Raw genomic sequence first — 17,276 nt, 5'->3', positions numbered from 1 at the left:
TGCTCTGCTACCTCTGTTATTCCCCACTAAGAGCAAAAGGGGCCTCAACTTTCCAGTGCAATGACAAGAATCAGTGGCAAGAAGCCCATTCTATTTCAGCCTTTCCATTCTGCATGCAATACCAGAAGTCTCCCTGGCATTGCTCCTCAATGATGCTTCCTCTGGCCTTGTTTCCAGGACAGTCCCATTTCCTGGATGACCCTACTTCTAGGAATGGTTCATCTTAAATGTTTCCTTCTTTTTAGAAATGTTTTAGCACCTTTTTTTGGTGAAGATAATTTTATAGTGCTGATAACCATAATATGTGTGCATTACAAAAATTCTCAGATATGAGAGAGGGTACCAGTATCACACATAAATTAACTATCAGCAGTGCTCTTCACTTGGAAGAGTCTGAAATCACTTAAAAAAGAAATTGAAAGATTTACTGATTTTTTCCTGCTTATATTTTGAGTACTCATTCCTTTTTTTCATAATAATATATTGAGTTTCTGTGAGGTGCCAGGTGCTAATGGGCACTAAAACAGATGTTATAAAAAAAACAAATACAAATTATGTATGGTATCTGCTCCCAAAGATATTGAACCAGTGTTGGGCGGTAGGTAGGACGTTAGGAAAACAGAAGCTGTGTGAGTGTTACAGTACTAAGATAGAGTTTTATACATGGCACACTTGGGTATGCAACAGAGTGTGGACCGTTAGAGGCAGAAAGACTTGTTGAAGGGTAATATTTGAGTTGGGGCTTAAGAAATAAGTAGGTAGTTATCTAGTTAGATGGTGTTGTTGGTTAGAGGTGTGTAAAGGGTGAGTGGAAGGGCATTCCAGGTAAGGGATTAGCATATACTGAGCAGGGAAATTTAAAACAGTCTTGTATGGTCAGGGCATTACAAACAGCTCCATACAGCTGGAGTAGTGGGCAGAGAATAGGATGAAGTGAGCGACATGTCTGGAGAGAAAATCAGGGCATATCTAAAGAATTTTAAATAAGATTTAAAAATATATAAATTGATGCTTTAGAATAAGAGTCTGCAAACTGTAGCCTGGGGACTAAATCTGGCCTACCACTTGATCCTATAAATGGTTTTATTATAACACAGCTAAGCTCATTCATTTGCAAATTGTCTGCGGCTACTTTTACACTACAGTGAGAGAGTTAAGGAGTTGTCATAGATTTGGCCCACAGAACCTAAAATATTCACTGCCTGGTCCTTTGCAGAAAGTTTGTTAACCGCAGTTTTAGAAAAATTTTCTATCAGTAGCTGGGAGGGTTCTGAGTAGACTAGAGGCAAGAAAATCAGCCTGGTGCCTTCTGCAGGATTATAAGGAAACAATGATGGGTGATAGGATGGAGGGAGGACAGAGATTTTCCAGGAGAGGGGTAGCATGTAATATATTAAGGATTCAGCTGGATGCAAAACTAAGGTGAAGGCAGCAATCCAGATTAAGTGGTTGGACCATGGTCCCATTATAAGGGATGGAGGGGAAGCTGGTAATTTAGTTCTGGTTTGGACCTTTTGACTTTAACTTGAATGAAAACAAAAAGGTGAAAACAGTGTCATGAAACACTTCAGTTTCAGCTTAAGCCAAATTTATAAAATTAGACTGCAATTAACTGTCATACAAAGTTGGCCATCAGTGTTTCCTTATCAGGATACTATGGGTATTTGGGACAATGCTTGTTTTGCCAATTACATTGTAAGGTTTTTAGCATCCTTCATTGTTAGGCATTAATTGCCAGGATCACCCCCTCCTCAGTCATGAAAACCAAATAGCATTTGTACAAAACACCATATTTCCTTTGATTGGTATTTCATTTCCTTCCAACTTCCATGTGGCTGTAACTGGTGGTGTAATGAACCACCACCAGTAGTTTCAGATCATAAATTTTCTACTACTATGTCACAGAATACCCAGACATTTTTGGGCCATTGAGACAGTGACTCTAACCTAACATCAATTATCTCCCCAACATGGCAATATCTCCAAGTTCCAGTTCCAGATCCAGATCTGACCCCTCTCCCAGTTTCCAACCCTCGTTCTTCTGGTTCTGCTTGCCCTCTCTCATCTGGATATGTCCCTGGCACATCAGAGTCAGCAGATCTAAGACTGAGCCCATCGTCCTTTACCCTGGCCACAGTTTCCCATCATTCCTCTGTTCTCTGCTTTGCTGTGGGAGGTCTCTGACAATTCCCACTTAGAAGCAGCACCCCCCCACACTGTGCTTGCACCTGTGCCTCCGTGACACCCCCGTCTTTCACTAGCACTAAATCCCGCCTTCCTTACCTTTCCTTCAAGCTGTTGCAACAGCTTCTAAAATGATTTTACCAGCTTCAGCCTCTTCTGCTCTCTCCCTTCATGTCCATCTTGCCTGATTAACTTTTCCAAAGAATAATGAAAAAAATCTAACTGTGATTCTCTCTAAATATCTCAAGGGGCTTCTAGTACACATTCTAGGTCACACCCAACTCCTTGGAGAGATCCTTAGGAACCTCCCTCCCTGAGCTGGTGACTACCTGCCTTCCCAAACTTTCCCCTCTCCAACTCCAAAAATATCCTTAAGCCCCAGTCATTCCTGAGACACATCCTACATTTTCTCCATCCTCATCACTTGGCTTATCCTACCTCTTCCACCTCGAGTGAAGAAACTTAGGGCTCAGCTCAAACATCACAACCTCCATAAAGCTGTTCATAGGCCTCTCAGTGGGAAGGAAAATATTGTCCCTCCCTTACCTTCCCAGGGGCCGTCTTTGGGCTTCTCTTTGTCCTTTTCCATGTACTCTAGGGGTCATTTTTGTGCTTAGTTAATCTCTCTTATAACGCCTTGAGGGTAGGCAGGTTGTGATCTACATCTTTGTCTCACAGGCAGCACCGACTACAGCATTTGTTGGATGGAGGGGGCGATTTGAATATGTGTTTCTTAATCACTCGAATGAGCTAGCTATTAGAAAGTCATAGAAAAGTTATGTAAGAGAAATGGAACTGACTCACGATATTCAACTCAAGGCACATGTTAAATGAATAAAGACCAACTTTCTCTCTCCTAATCTGATCTGGAGTTCCTCTGTGGATAAATTTTAAAAGAAAGTTAAGATTCATCAGTTTCCATAGGAAAATATGGAAAGGCCCAATTAACATGTAGTTCCTCTGAGGTGTTGCTGTCTCTCTTCAGGTTTTATTGATTTCATTGTGGAGCCCACCTTCACTGTGCTTACGGACATGACTGAGAAGATTGTGAGCCCTTTAATTGATGAAACCTCCCAAACTGGCGGGACAGGACAAAGGCGTTCAAGGTGAGTGGAGAAACTTGAAGGATGGGGGTCAGGTCAGCCTGTCTGTGAGGACAGAGTTGTTCCTTTGGGAGAGATGGGGGTATTTTATGATGATGTTTGCCCTCCCTCTCTTGTAAGGGGGATGTCTGCCTCTTTCTTTTTCTCAGAGGAATGGAAGCTGGACTGTCTGTGCTCTCCAGGCTGGCCTGGAAGGGAGTGACCAAGATTCACACCATGACTGGTGGGTTTCCAGTGCTGGTCCTCTACCCTTTTCTCTCTTTTGGTGCTTTCGCTCATGGCAGCACCCATCACGGCACTTTGACCTTCTGGGCCCAGGCGGTCCTTGCTCCCCATACAGCAAAAAGAAAGTACCCCTGATCAGAATTCTCACAAGAAATGGAACTGACTTTAATTTCTAGGTGTAGGAGAAGAAGGAAGTGGAGGAAGGAAAAAGAACCTGGGGTCAGAGGCACTCCAGTATGGGGTGGGGGCCTGGAGCTGGAGCAAAAGAGGTACAAGTGACTGGGTAACTTGGAAAAGTGGTCAGTGTCAAAGCAGGTAGGTACAGTGGGGAACCAGGTAGAAGCCCAGTTTCAAACGGGTTAATTTCAGAGAACTGAAGACAGAGAATTCATGTGAGAGAACTCTAGTCATATTGAATAAGAGGATACCAATCAGCAGAGAAGAAATATGGGGAGAAGCAACCCTCATGAGGCTGAAACCTTGATTTTTTTTTTCCTGCTGAAAATATAGAATTTCCTATTTGTCACATATGGAAAATAGGAATCGCAAATTTCAGGACCCAGGAATTTCGCAACACAACTTGAGGAGTGTTAGCCACTCCTTCTTGGGCTCACTCCTTGGCATACATTTTTTTTTAAACACTAACCTTCCCCTTTGGTGTGACTTTGTGTCCTCCAGTTTGAACAGCATCAGTTCAGCGGATGCAAAGCGGTCAGGTGTGAAGAGCACTGGCTCGGAAGGAAGCGCCCCCATCAACAGTTCTGTCATCCCCGTTGACTATAAGAGTTTTAAGACGACTTGGACTGAGGTGGTGCACATCAACCGAGAGAGATGGAGGGCCAAGGTGCCCAAAGGTAACATGCTACTGGGGAATCTTCCAGGGGATCTGTCCAGACCCACTTAGAAAACAAGGCATTGCTACCCCTGATTTATAGGAATTACAAAGGAAACATGATCTCAGGATCTGGATTCAAATGGCTTGACTGGTAGGGTCCAGTGTGTGTAGCACTCAGTGCACAATAGAATAAGGCAAGCCCCCACTTTAGTGTGACCTTTGTGCTATCTGACTAAATTCTTCTTGTTGGTGTGAAGATCCTACCATGGATGGCCGTTACTTCTTGGTTTCTGCGAGACCACCTTGTCATTCTCATTTCATGTCATGTGACATAATGATGAGGCCTACTTTCTTCCTTTATCTGAGTAAAGCCTGGCCAATAGCCACCTCTAACTTTACACTGGGATAGAAGGAACTGTAATATCCTTTCAAGCATTTTTAGCCCACTTTCATGTTCTCAACTTATCTTCAGTCATGACTCAGGGACCTTCTGAGACCAGACAAAATTTAGGTCTCTTACTCTTCCACCATCTTGCTCCTCCCCTCAGATTGATCTGAGATGAAGGTAGCTTGTAGGCAAAATTCACTGAGGCCAACATCAAAATTCAGATGAGAAAAGTCAGGACTCTTGGTACTATAGATAAAAAAGACTGAAATCCTTGTGCTTCTTGACAGCTGAAATCCGTTTGCTCATACACATATTCATGTTTCTTGAACACATACTACACGATCCATACGTACGACATGCTCAGCCTGTAGCCTAGGGAGGAACATGTATGTGAGATAGGGGTACGATGCCATGGCACTGGATTCTAGGGAGAGACGTAAACATAGATGGCTCTTGGAGCTCAGGGAGGGGACTGACCCTAGTGGGATTTGTGGAGGTGAGACTTCAACAATAGTCAGTGTTTGTTAACATCTACCGAATGCCTCCTATGTGCTGAGAGTATGGAGATGAAGCACAGATATCCTGGTCCTCAGAGCTTACCGTCTCCTGAGAGCGGGGGGCATTCCCACAGAGTTTCCTCCAAGGGGAGGATGGAAGTTCAGTCAAGGATTTGCGCTTGTCGCCAGCACCCATTGGCCCTGGGCCCCAGGCCCTCATTACAAGAAAGGAGAGTTTTATTCTCAAACACAACCCTGACACTTTTATTAACCAGGGCCTGCACAGCAAGTTGAAGGAAGTGTGGGAGAGGCCGGGCAGGACAAGTTCTGGCTCTGGAGGCCCCTCATACATCAGGGGCTGCTTCTAGTGTGGGACAGAAGAGACCCACCCCACTGCTGCAGTTGTTTAAAAGCCAGCTCCTGTGGCTTGTCCACAGAATCCTGCCCGAGTGGTTGCTCATTTCAGGTGGGGCAAAGGGTTTGTATTTATTGGCGCTTTTAAGGCTTAATTGGGCCCTTATCATTTCAGGACAGATGTTGGACCCTGAGCTACGGAGCCAACACCTCTTCCATATTTTAAATGTAGCCTCTCCCAGTCTATTCCGATGCTTGAAACATTTAAATTCTCCCTGTTGGCAGAGCTTGCAAGCAGCAATTGCGGCTACTACGTCATCTCAAAAGAAGCGCTCTCTTATAATCAATTACACTCATTACATATGAAAATCCAATTCCCGACCACACACAGTCTAAAGAGGTACTTCAAAATAATTTGTTTGCAGTTCTCTGGCTTGCTTAAGTTACCTTCAGAAACTGATCACCGAGGGGAGCCATAGCCAGCTACTTTTCCAGGGGAAAACTGGCCCTTTGAGAATGTTGTAAATAAACGCTAATAATTAAAAAATGTTAGGTATGCTGATTGTGATATGGTTAAGCTATTTTGGAAGCATAAAGGGACTTGTCCCTAAATCTGTCTAGAGTGTTTCAGAAGGCATCTTGTAGCCAGGACTTCAAGGATGCCTGAGGTTGAGTCCTGCAGGAGGTGTTAGATTTTAAAATGGGAAACAAGGAGAAAAGAGATGGATGGAGGCACAAAGCCTGGGTTATATGTGTTTTGTGGGAAGATAGTTTGAATATCAAAGCAAATTTCAGTTAGTGGGGAAATGGAGAATTGAATCCCTACTTGCACTGGGCTCTTTGGCAGATTCATGTAGATTCTTTGAGAAAATTACCTTCTGAGGGTGATAATAGATATCACAGAGTTGATGCAAAGAACAGAAATAGATTTGCAAAGCACTGAGAATGGAGCCTGCATGTGATTAGTGCCTGATAACTCATAGCGGTTATTTTAAAAAAGCTGGAAAAGAAAGTTAGAGGTTGGAATGCAGAGTTAAGAAGATGGTGCTAAAAATACCAACCTATATCTAATACTCTATCTTACCGTTTTCAGCCTCCCAGGAATGCTGTTGACTAGTTCACTGGTGCTGAGAGATCCATTTACATCTTTCTTTCCACTGGTGGTTAGTTTGTACTTGATTATCCCAGGCTGTTTAGCTCTCGTTCTTTTCTATCAGAAAACCACAATTTTAAGAAAGTCTGACCTGCATAGGGCACTTGAACATATCTTGTTATTAAATTGATTAGAATGGGATCTAAAGTCTTAGTTTTATTAACCAACCTGATAGACAAAGCTTGCTAGACCAGAACCCATAGTTGTTAGAAATGATTAAATCAATATTTCTTAACAGCTCTCGGGGCTGAAAATTATTATTCCCCAAGATATGTAGGCATAATAATTTGTAAGTCTGATCAATATTGATCAATTTTTTTCAGTATTTAATACTTTATAAACATTTTTTTCTGGTGTAAAAATATGTGTTTAGGTTATAATGCTGAAATACAAATATATGTGTAAAGAAAAAAATAAAAATCACTCTTAGCATCTTCAGCCAGATATTGGTGAAATTCGGATATGATTCTTTTTAATTTTATTTATCATGCATATATATTTATATAAGTAAAACTTTATATTTTGTTTTACTATTTCTATTTTAAGAATTTTATCTTGATATTGAATATTCTCAGAAAGTATGATTTAAATGGCTGCATTTTATGTAACACTCCTCTATTTCTGCACATTTTGGTTGTCAATTCTTCATTATTATATATAACACAGTTATAAACATACAAGTTCAAAAGTCTTTGAACCTGGGGCGCCTGGGTGGCTCAGTGGGTTAAGCCGCTGCCTTCGGCTCAGGTCATGATCTCAGGGTCCTGGGATCGAGCCCCACATCCGGCTCTCTGCTCAGCAGGGAGCTTGCTTCCTCCTCTCTCTCTACCTGCCTCTCTGCCTGCTTGTGATCTCTGTCAAATAAATAAATAAAATCTTTAAAAAAAAAAAAAAGTCTTTGAACCTGCCTCTGATTACTTACCTAGGATAAATTTCTAGATGTGGAATTCTTCTGTCAAAGTAAATGAAAAACTATAAAGCTCTTGATATATATTATCAAATTTCTCTCTGGAAAGTTTCTTCTTCTTCTTTTTTTTTTTTTTTTAACTAATGTCTTCCAAAAGAAGTGGGAGTTATTTCCAATAGAAGTGGGAGGTATTCCCCCTTCATTTTTCTCATTAGGATGTTTATATTTTTATTATTGATTCATAATAACTCTTTACATATAAAGGACGGCAATTCTTCAATTGACAAAATATCTTGGCAGTTTCTGTCATATCTAATTTGTCATATGCCCTTTAATTTTTTGTCATATGCCTTTTAATTATGTTCTTTTTTCATAAGTATAGTCACTATCTGTCAACTTACAACATTCTTGTAGTATTATTGAGTATATTTCTTATGCTGTAGTTTTTATCTCCATGATTTATTTATTTTGTAACTGGAAGTTTGTACCTTTTTAATCTCCTTTATCTATTTTGCCCTTCCCCCTACCCATTAGCTAGCTTTGTAAATGGTCTTTTTAAATATATCCTATTTGGGGGGTGCCTAGGTGGCTTAGATGGTTAAGGTCTGTCTTGATCATGATCAAGACATGATCAAGATCATGATCTCTAGATCCTGGGATCAAGCCACATATCAGGCTCCCAGCTCAGTGGAGAGTCTGCTTCTCCCTCCCCCCTTCCTCTCCCTGTGCTTGTGTTCTAATGAATAAATACAAAATCTTTAAATACATCCTAATTTTATTTTCCCAGAGATTATCTTTACATTTTTATTGACTTATGTCTGTTAATGTAAATATGAAATCGTATATAATGACACTCTTTGCAAATGCTGAGATATTTATTGAATTTTTATTTATTTCTTCCATAATCAATCAGTTTTTGTTGAGATACCACAAGATTTGTAATCTGAGTGATTATAAGTAAATTGTTATTTTTTAATTAACTTAACCTTAATATTACTTTTAATATTTGCTTCAAGTTTTATATCTAGCTTAACAACAATTTTTTTTAACACTAAGATTTACTAGTTTTATTGCACATCATTTATATATTTTCCTCATTCTTGAGGATCTAATACTGCTTGAATTTTTCTCCCAGCTGGAGGACTTCTTGGCTTCCATTTTTAGAAAGACCCCGTGTGAACACGTTCTGAGTCCTTAAATATATAGAAGTATTTTTTTGTTGTTTTTATATATAACAAAGAGTTAACTATTCAAAATTCATATAGTATTTTGGTTGTTTGTTTTTCTGTTAGTCAGTTTCTCTCCTTTCTCTCTCTCTGTAGGTAGTTTAAGTAGGTAATTCAGAAAATTATATCAAGGGATAACTAGTTCAATGCCATTTTTAACCAAGAGACTATAAATCATTATTCAGAAAGCGAAGTTGAACAAAGAAATCAATGTACTTCTCCCAGAATGTGTAGGCATTCAGTGTGGGATAGAACCAGCTCTCAAGAGGAATGAGAATTATGGATCATGAGGGCTCTGCTCTGCCTTGTTCTACCTTAACTCATTAGCTGCTTGTTTGGGCCAATTTCATTGTGAGACAAATCACCATAGATAGTCTGAAACAGGAAGCAAAAGGAAATGGAATTGAACTCTACTAGTCTAGAAGCCTACCAGTATGACTTAGATGCCTAAAGATGATAGATGCCTAAAACTAAGAGCTGAAAACTTAATTCTATCTATATTATCCTCAAAACCTTGTAGCACATACAAATTAATTGTACACTTAACCTACTTTTTCTCTTTGTAAGAAAGGTTTAGGTATATTAATAATTTCACCCTGAAAATATGTGGCACAAACATACTTCCTGTCAATTTTTTTTTCTTATTTACATGCTTGCTTGTTTTTGTTTGTTTGTTTTAAAGATTTTATTTATTTATTTGACAGAGAGAGACATAGCGGAAGAGGGAATACAAGCAGGGGCAGAAGGAGAGGGAGAAGCAGGCTTCCCGCCAAGCAGGGAGCCCAATGCAGGGCTCGATCCCAGGACCCTATGATCATGACCTGAGCTGAAGGCAGACGCTTAACGACTGAGCCACCCAGGTGCCCCTGTTTTTGTCTATTTAGAGTAGTATCACTGGTACTGATGGCTGGTCACCCTAATATATATTTCAAAGACTCAAGGAGAGATGCAAGTAGAGAAGTTGAAGAACATTGCAGGCCACCTGCTGAAACACAGTTGCCACAGGGAAAGGAGTCATGTAGTGGAACAGGTCACCTAGGATCTGATCATGATGTCGTAGGAGCTACCATCATTAATGCAAACATTAATCACCTGCTGTCCGCAGTAGTTGAGCAAAACCAGATTTATTTCTAAAATGGACCTTCTCCCAGGTTTTTTTCTGCTGGATTTTCCATAAAAAATTGTTCTGACTCAGTTGTCAAATGAATTTTTTTTGCTCAGATAATATTTTATGCTCTTCTGTAGCAAACCAGAATTTAACACCTTTAGTTTTTATCAAGTTCCTTTTAACTTGAGGATATTTTGAGTTTTGGAAGCTTGCCACAGCTACAGTGGGAATTCTGTGAGAGGACCATGAGTTATTTAACCTGGTACTTGAATATGAATGAAAATTCCCCTCCCTATCACGTTTCCTCTGTGTGGTGAATACATCATCTTTTTACTCACCTGTATTAGTGGTTAAGGAAACTAACATTTGTCAAATGGCTAGCTCCCCCAGTATAGACTTTAGAGTTTGTACACTTTCTGTATTTTACACGGGCCTGGATTACAGATGATGGAATAGGTACAAGTCAGGTTCATTGGCAGATAGGGGGAACCATACCCTGTGTTTCGTTTAGTTAACAGATACTCCATGTGTATCTGCTATGTGCCAGGTGCTCTACCAAGCCCTGGAATTCAGTGATGGAGATGACATTTAACCTCTGTCCTCCGGGCACTGTGGGAGGATGAGAGGAAGTCAGGGTGAATATTCTATGGGGCCTTCTGTGACCCTGTAGTCCAATGAGAATGCCGTCTCAGCATCTGCAAGGGCATTCTCTTACCCTTTAGTTGTACCTTTCTGTAGAAGTCAGAAGACAAATTATACTCTGTATGTGAATAATTATTTAATTTTGTAAAGAAATCTTTACATACCTTTTCATTATAAAGTATAAATGCATCTTGTTGGGTAGCAGAATGTCAGGAAATATTGAATGGCAAACATTTAAAATTTAAATCCATGCTTGTCCATACTGATTGCATATTAGAATCATCTGGAGAGCATTTAAAATATCCTACCCTTGCCCCTCTCCCTCCACAATATGATTTAATGTGTCTGGGGTGAGGCCAGGGCATTGAATTGGATGGGTTGGAAGGATGAATCAATGAAAAGATTAATGAAAACTTCATAAGATATTAAGGAGGACATTTGAGCCAGGCAGATATAGGGGGAGGAAAAGCAAATGAAGCTGGAGATCAAAGACATCCACAAATACAATGCCATGAAGCCCCACGAACATGTGAACTGGATCAGATTTGGGCTTTTGTGCTCTTAAACAGCTAGGACAAGGGGAGACATAACCACTCTGGTGCCCATTAGATTACAAACAAACTTGTTGTCTGTGAAGGCTAGTTTTTTAAGGAGCAAGACTAACCAAGGAAAATAAAGAGGACCCTTGATAATGAGATGTGGGATATTTTTAACCCATCTAAAGAAAAAAAATGCAGTAGTGCTTTTTAGAAGATTCTGGGCTGTTCTTTTTTTTTTTTTTTTTTAATTTTTTTATTTTTTTCAGCATAACAGTATTCATTATTTTTGCACCACACCCAGTGCTCCATGCAATCCGTGCCCTCTACAATACCCACCACCTGGTGCCCCCAACCTCCCACCCCCCACCCCTTCAAAATTCTCAGATCGTTTTTCAGAGTCCATAGTCTCTCATGGTTCACCTCCCCTTCCAATTTCCCTCAACTCCCTTCTCCTCTCCATCTCCCCTTGTCCTCCATGCTATTTCTTATGCTCCACAAATAAGTGAAACCATATGATAATTGACTCTCTCTGCTTGACTTATTTCACTCAGCATAATCTCTTCCAGTCCCGTCCATGTTGCTACAAAACTTGGGGATTCATCCTTTCTTTCTTTTTTTTTTTTTTTTTTTTTACACCTTTATAAACGTATATTTTTATCCCCAGGGGTACAGGTCTGCGAATCGCCAGGTTTACACACTTCACAACACTCACCATAGCACATACCCTCCCCAATATCCATAACCCCACCCCCTCTCCCAATCCCCTCCCCCCATCAACCCTCAGTTTGTTTTGTGAGATTAAGAGTCACTTATGGTTTGTCTCCCTCCCAATCCCATCTTGTTTCATTTACTCTTCTCCTACCCCCTCAACCCCCCATGTTGCATCTCCTCTCCCTCATATCAGGGAGATCATATGATAGTTGTCTTTCTCCGATTGACTTATTTCGCTAAGCATGATACCCTCTAGTTCCATCCACGTCGTCGCAAATGGCAAGATTTCATTTCTTTTGATGGCTGCATAGTATTCCATTGTGTATATATACCACATCTTCTTTATCCATTCATCTGTTGATGGACATCTAGGTTCTTTCCATAGTTTGGCTATTGTAGACATTGCTGCTATAAACATTCGGGTGCATGTGCCCCTTCGGATCACTATGTTTGTATCTTTAGGGTAAATACCCAGCAGTGCAATTGCAGGGTCATGGGGTAGTTCTATTTTCAACATTTTGAGGACCCTCCATGCTGTTTTCCAGAGTGGTTGCACCAGCTTGCATTCCCACCAACAGTGTAGGAGGGTTCCCCTTTCTCCGCATCCTCGCCAGCATCTGTCATTTCCTGACTTGTTAATTTTAGCCATTCTGACTGGTGTGAGGTGATATCTCATGGTGGTTTTGATTTGTATTTCCCTGATGCCGAGTGATATGGAACACTTTTTCATGTGTCTGTTGGCCATCTGGATGTCTTCTTTGCAGAAATGTCTGTTCATGTCCTCTGCCCATTTCTTGATTGGATTATTTGTTCTTTGGGTGTTTAGTATGCTAAGTTCTTTATAGATTTTGGACACTAGCCCTTTATCTGATATGTCATTTGCAAATATCTTCTCCCATTCTGTCAGTTGTCTTTTGGTTTTTTTAACTGTTTCCTTTGCTGTGCAAAAGCTTTTGATCTTGATAAAATCCCAAAAGTTCATTTTTGCCCTTGCTTCCCTTGCCTTTGGTGATGTTCCTAGGAAGATGTTGCTGCGGCTGACGTCGAAGAGGTTGCTGCCTGTGTTCTCCTCGAGGATTTTGATGGATTCCTTTCTCACATTGAGATCCTTCATCCATTTTGAGTCTATTTTCGTGTGTGGTGTAAGGAAATGATCCAATTTCATTTTTCTGCATGTGGCTGTCCAATTTTCCCAACACCATTTATTGAAGAGGCTGTCTTTGTTCCATTGGACATTCTTTCCTGCTTTGTCGAAGATGAGTTGACCATAGAGTTGAGGGTCCATTTCTGGGCTCTCTATTCTGTTCCATTGATCTATGTGTCTGTTTTTGTGCCAGTACCATGCAGTCTTGATGATGACAGCTTTGTAATAGAGCTTGAAGTCCGGAATTGTGATGCCACCAACTTTGGCTTTCTTTTTCAATATTCCTTTGGCTATTCGAGGTCTTTTCTGGTTCCATATAAATTTTAGGATTATTTGTTCCATTTCTTTGAAAAAAATGGATGGTACTTTGATAGGAATTGCATTAAATGTGTAGATTGCTTTAGGGAGCATAGACATTTTCACAATATTTATTCTTCCAATCCAGGAGCATGGAACATTTTTCCATTTCTTTGTGTCTTCCTCAATTTCTTTCATGAGTACTTTATAGTTTTCTGAGTATAGATTCTTAGTCTCTTTGGTTAGGTTTATTCCTAGGTATCTTATAGTTTTGGGTGCAATTGTAAATGGGATGGACTCCTTAATTTCTCTTTCTTCTGTCTTGTTGTTGGTGTAGAGAAATGCAACTGATTTCTGTGCATTGATTTTATATCCTGACACTTTACTGAATTCCTGTACAAGTTCTAGCAGTTTTGGAGTGGAGTCTTTTGGGTTTTCCACATAGAGTATCATATCATCTGCGAAGAGTGATAGTTTGACTTCTTCTTTGCCGATTTGGATGCCTTTAATTTCCTTTTGTTGTCTGATTGCTGAGGCTAGGACTTCTAGTACTATGTTGAATAGCAGTGGTGATAACGGACATCCCTGCCGTGTTCCTGACCTTAGCGGAAAAGCTTTCAGTTTTTCTCCATTGAGAATGATATTTGCGGTGGGTTTTTCATAGATGGCTTTGATAATATTGAGGTATGTGCCGTCTATCCCTACACTTTGAAGAGTTTTGATCAGGAAGGGATGCTGTACTTTGTCAAATGCTTTTTCAGCATCTATGGAGAGTATCATATGGTTCTTGTTCTTTCTTTTGTTAATGTGTTGTATCACATTGATTGATTTGCGGATGTTGAACCAGCCTTGCAGCCCTGGAATAAATCCCACTTGGTCGTGGTGAATAATCCTTTTAATGTACTGTTGAATCCTATTGGCTAGTATTTTGGCGAGAATTTTTGCATCTGTGTTCATCAAGGATATTGGTCTGTAGTTCTCTTTTTTGTTGGGATCCTTGTCTGGTTTTGGGATCAAGGTGATGCTGGCCTCATAAAATGAGTTTGGAAGTTTTCCTTCTATTGCTATTTTTTGGAACAGTTTCAGGAGAATAGGAATTAGTTCTTCTTTAAATGTTTGGTAGAATTCCCCCGGGAAGCCGTCTGGCCCTGGGCTTTTGTTTGTTTGGAGATTTTTGATGACTGTTTCAATCTCCTTACTGGTTATGGGTCTGTTCAGGCTTTCTATTTCTTCCTGGTTCAGTTGTGGTAGTTTATATGTCTCTAGGAATGCATCCATTTCTTCCAGATTGTCAAATTTGTTGGCGTAGAGTTGCTCCTAGTATGTTCTTATAATTGTCTGTATTTCTTTGGTGTTCGTTGTGATCTCTCCTCTTTCATTCATGATTTTATTTATTTGGGTCCTCTCTCTTTTCTTTTTGATAAGTCTGGCCAGGGGTTTATCAATCTTATTAATTCTTTCAAAGAACCAGCTCCTAGTTTCGTTGATTTGTTCTATTGTTTTTTTGGTTTCTATTTCATTGATTTCTGCTCTGATCTTTATGATTTCTCTTCTCCTGCTGGGTTAGGGTTTCTTTCTTGTTCTTTCTCCAGCTCCTTTAGGTGTAGGGTTAGGTTGTGTACCTGAGACCTTTCTTGTTCTTGAGAAGGCTTGTACCGCTATATATTTTCCTCTCAGGACTGCCTTTGTTGTGTCCCACAGATTCTGAACCGTTGTGTTTTCATTATCATTTGTTTCCATGAATTTTTTCAATTCTTCTTTAATTTCCTGGTTGACCCATTCATTCTTTAGAAGGATGCTGTTTAGTCTCCATGTATTTGGGTCTTTCCAAATTTCCTCTTGTGATTGAGTTCTAGCTTTAGAGCATTGTGGTCTGAAAATATGCAGGGAATGATCCCAATCTTTTGATACCGGTTGAGACTTGATTTAGGACCAAGAATGTGATCTATTCTGGAGAATGTTTCCATGTGCACTAGAGAAGAATGTGTATTCTGTGCTTTGGGATGAAATGTTCTGAATATATCTGTGATGTCATCTGGTCCAGTGTGTCATTTAAGGCCTGATTTCCTTGTTGATCTTTTGCTTGGATGATCTGTCCATTTCAGTGAGGGGAGTGTTAAAATCCCCTACTATTATTGTATTCTTGTCGATGTGTTTCTTGATTTGTTATTAATTGGTTTATATAGTTGGCTGCTCCCACATTAGGGGCATAGATATTTAAAATTGTTAGATCTACTGTTGGACAGTTCCTTTGAGTATGATATAGTGTCCTTCCTCATCTCTTATTATAATCTTTGGCTTAAAATCTAATTGATCTGATATAAGGATTGCCACTCCTGCTTTCTTCTGATGTCCATTAGCATGGTAAATTCTTTTCCACCCCCTCACTTTAAACCTGGAGGTGTCTTCGGGTGTAAGATGAGTTTCTTGTAGGCAACATATAGATTTTTTTTTTTTTTTTTTTTATCCATTCTGATACCCTGTGTCTTTTGATTGGGGTATTTAGCCCATTAACATTCAGGGTAGTATTGAGAGATATGAATTTAGTGCCATTGTATTGCCTGTAAGGTGACTGTGCAGTAGTGCTTTTTAGAATGGACGGCACAATCTGGAAGGCCTTTTGAATCAGTTGGATGCTAAATGGGCTGAGTCTGTCCGGTAAGGGAGGACTGGTCTCTGTTAGGTGCGTGTCACTTCCTACAGCCCAGCACCTCTTCATTGCCTCAACCAAGGACAGGGGTGTAATACCTCAGCTCTGCCTGTCCTTGGTCGTTTGACCACTTCATCTGTCGACAACCACTTCTAGATCTGTGTTAGCCATACTGATTAACTCAGTATCCCTTGAACATACCAAGCTCATTCTGACCTCATGGCCTTGACGTTTTCTATGTCCTTGTCCTGGAATGTTAGTTTTCCTGATTATTTCATGGCTGGCAATTCATCATTAAGAATTTGTCAGGTAGCACTTTCTTTACCTCCTGATCTAATGCCACCTCCTCCCTTATGCTGATCCTGTTCCTTCATACTACTTTGCTTTCCTTTTTGCTTTACCTTTTTCACCACCTGAAATCATCTTACTGACTGGTTTACTTAATTATGGTCTTTTCAGTTCCCATAAGTTTTGTTTGTTCCTACATTCCCAGTGTCTAAAATGGTACTTGATACTGTCACTCCTCAATAAATATGTTGAACAAATGAACCAATCTTTTCATGAATACTTGATTATATGCAATGATGCTGTGTTTTTGATGAAACACAGAGTCAGGCCTTTTCAGAGTAAGGAGAATTGGAAATAAGACTGACATCCTCTCATTAAAGGGGAAGATGCAGACCAGGGTACCTGCCCAAACTAAAGGCTACCTTTAATCTTGTGGACAGTTTGAAGACCGTGCTTTTTGTAAGGCCTAATTATTCTCTTCCTACTTTTAATTTCACAGTGACCTGAAACGGTGGTGGTTATTTTTCCTGTCTTTCTGTTTTGTCATCAGTTGTTTGTGTTTAAACTCCAGAATCTAAGCGAATCTCCATGAAACTCCCGATTTCTACTGTGGCCATGGTTTTGTAGTGTCCCTGAGCCTTGACTTCACATTTCTAAAAGAGGGTTTTAATAATGGTAGCGACCGCCTACGTCTGTTTTGAGAATGAAAAAGTAATCCTTAGAAAGCACTTAGCATAATACCTGGCAAAGAGGACACACTCAAGAGAAGTTATTGATGATAAATATTGAAAATGCCAATTGTTATATTGGTTTATTGTTATTATCCTTATTATTATTACTTTCTCCCTGCCCCTTCTGCTCACCCACTATTTCCAGAAATGACATCACCAGGAACCGATTTTATTGGTTTCCTGAATATGGACACTGATCTCACTCGAATTAACCAGAAATAGACCCCAAACACTCAGTGCAAATACTTGTTTTTGTTTAAAGAGGCAGTTCTCCTAATAGCGTGACCTCTTTTC

At 40.0% G+C, this 17,276-nt stretch overlaps 1 protein-coding gene across 9 annotated transcripts in view; it reads left to right on the top strand.

Moving 5' to 3' along the window:
- PDE1C (phosphodiesterase 1C) overlaps positions 1 to 17,276 on the top strand; it is a 518,030-nt gene that overhangs the window by 438,185 nt on the left and 62,569 nt on the right. For all 9 annotated transcript variants that reach the window (XM_047694803.1, XM_047694805.1, XM_047694806.1 and 6 more), the window contains 2 exons: positions 3,170 to 3,290; positions 4,191 to 4,366. In XM_047694803.1, the coding sequence (XP_047550759.1) occupies positions 3,170 to 3,290; positions 4,191 to 4,366 (297 nt within the window). The remainder of the gene's footprint in view (positions 1 to 3,169; positions 3,291 to 4,190; positions 4,367 to 17,276) is intronic.

Source organism: Lutra lutra, chromosome 11 (genome assembly GCF_902655055.1).
Source record: "Lutra lutra chromosome 11, mLutLut1.2, whole genome shotgun sequence".
In the NCBI taxonomy this organism is placed as follows: Eukaryota; Metazoa; Chordata; class Mammalia; order Carnivora; family Mustelidae; genus Lutra; species Lutra lutra.
This window is presented reverse-complemented; position numbering and strand designations above follow the sequence as displayed.